This window comes from Corvus kubaryi, unplaced genomic scaffold, assembly GCF_017639235.1.
Source record: "Corvus kubaryi isolate FWS band 111438036 unplaced genomic scaffold, C.kubaryi_AGA036_p1.0 123, whole genome shotgun sequence".
Lineage (NCBI taxonomy): Eukaryota > Metazoa > Chordata > Aves > Passeriformes > Corvidae > Corvus > Corvus kubaryi.
The window spans coordinates 975,108-976,254 of NW_024580658.1; the positions used below are offsets into that span (position 1 = coordinate 975,108).

Below are 1,147 nucleotides of genomic sequence, written 5' to 3' on the forward strand. Positions count from 1 at the left end.
AACAAATGGGGATTTGGTCAGGGATGGTAACTGAGGGGAAAACAAACACGGATTTGGTCAGGGATTGTAAGTGAGGAGAAAACAAACACGGATTTGGTCAGGGATGAGGTGGGATCATAACTGAGGGGAAAACAAACGTGGATTTGGTCAGGAATGAGGGGGGATTGTGGCTGAGGGGAGAATGAGATCAGGAATGAGGTGGGATCGTAACTGAGGGCAGAAATCAGCATGGATTTGATCAGGAATGAGGGGGGATTGTGACTGAGGGGAGAAAGGAGATCAGGAATGAGGGGGGATTGTGGCTGAGGGGAGAAAGGAACGGGGATTGGATCAGGGACAAGGAGGGGTCGTGACTGGGATCAAAGAGCGCTGGTGTTCTGGGGTCGCCGCCCCGGCCAGGCCCGGCCCCACTCACGCTCATGGCGGCCACGTCGTTCTCGTAGGCCTCCCGCACTTTCTTCATGATCTCCTGCTCGGCGCGGCAGCAGCTCTCGGGGGAGCCCTTCACCGTGATCGTCCTCTCGGGGTTGTACAGGGTCAGGTCCTGCAGCCTGAGGGGGGACGTCAGCACCGGGGGCACGGGGACACGGCCAGGGCAGGGATGGGGACACGGCCAGGGAAGGGATGGGGACACAGCCAGGGAAGGGGATGGGGACGCGGCTGGGGCAGGGACGGGGACATGGCCAGGGCAGGGATGGGGACATGGCCGGGGCAGGGATGGGGACACGGCCGGGGCAGGGATGGGGACACAGCCGGGGAAGGGACGGGGACACGGCCGGGGCAGGGATGGGGACATGGCCGGAGCAGGAATGGGGACACGGCCAGGGCAGGGACGGGGACACGGCCGGGGCAGGGATGGGGACATGGCCGGGGCAGGGATGGGGACACGGCCGGGGCAGGGATGGGGACACAGCCGGGGAAGGGACGGGGACACAGCCAGGGAAGGGGATGGGGACATGGCCGGGGCAGGGATGGGGACACGGCCGGGGCAGGGATGGGGACACAGCCGGGGAAGGGACGGGGACATGGCCGGGGAAGGGATGGGGACACGGCCGGGACAGGGATGGGGACACGGCCGGGGCAGGGATGGCGACACGGCCAGGGAAGGGATGGGGACATGGCCGGGGAAGGGGATGGGGACACGGCC

General features: G+C 65.6%; 1 protein-coding gene across 2 annotated transcripts in view; it reads right to left on the minus strand.

The window, feature by feature from the left end:
- IGF2BP1 (insulin like growth factor 2 mRNA binding protein 1) overlaps window positions 1-1,147 on the minus strand; it is a 20,793-nt gene that overhangs the window by 3,909 nt on the left and 15,737 nt on the right. For both annotated transcript variants that reach the window (XM_042048273.1, XM_042048355.1), the window contains one exon: window positions 416-551. In XM_042048273.1, coding sequence (XP_041904207.1) covers window positions 416-551 — 136 coding nt within the window. The remainder of the gene's footprint in view (window positions 1-415; window positions 552-1,147) is intronic.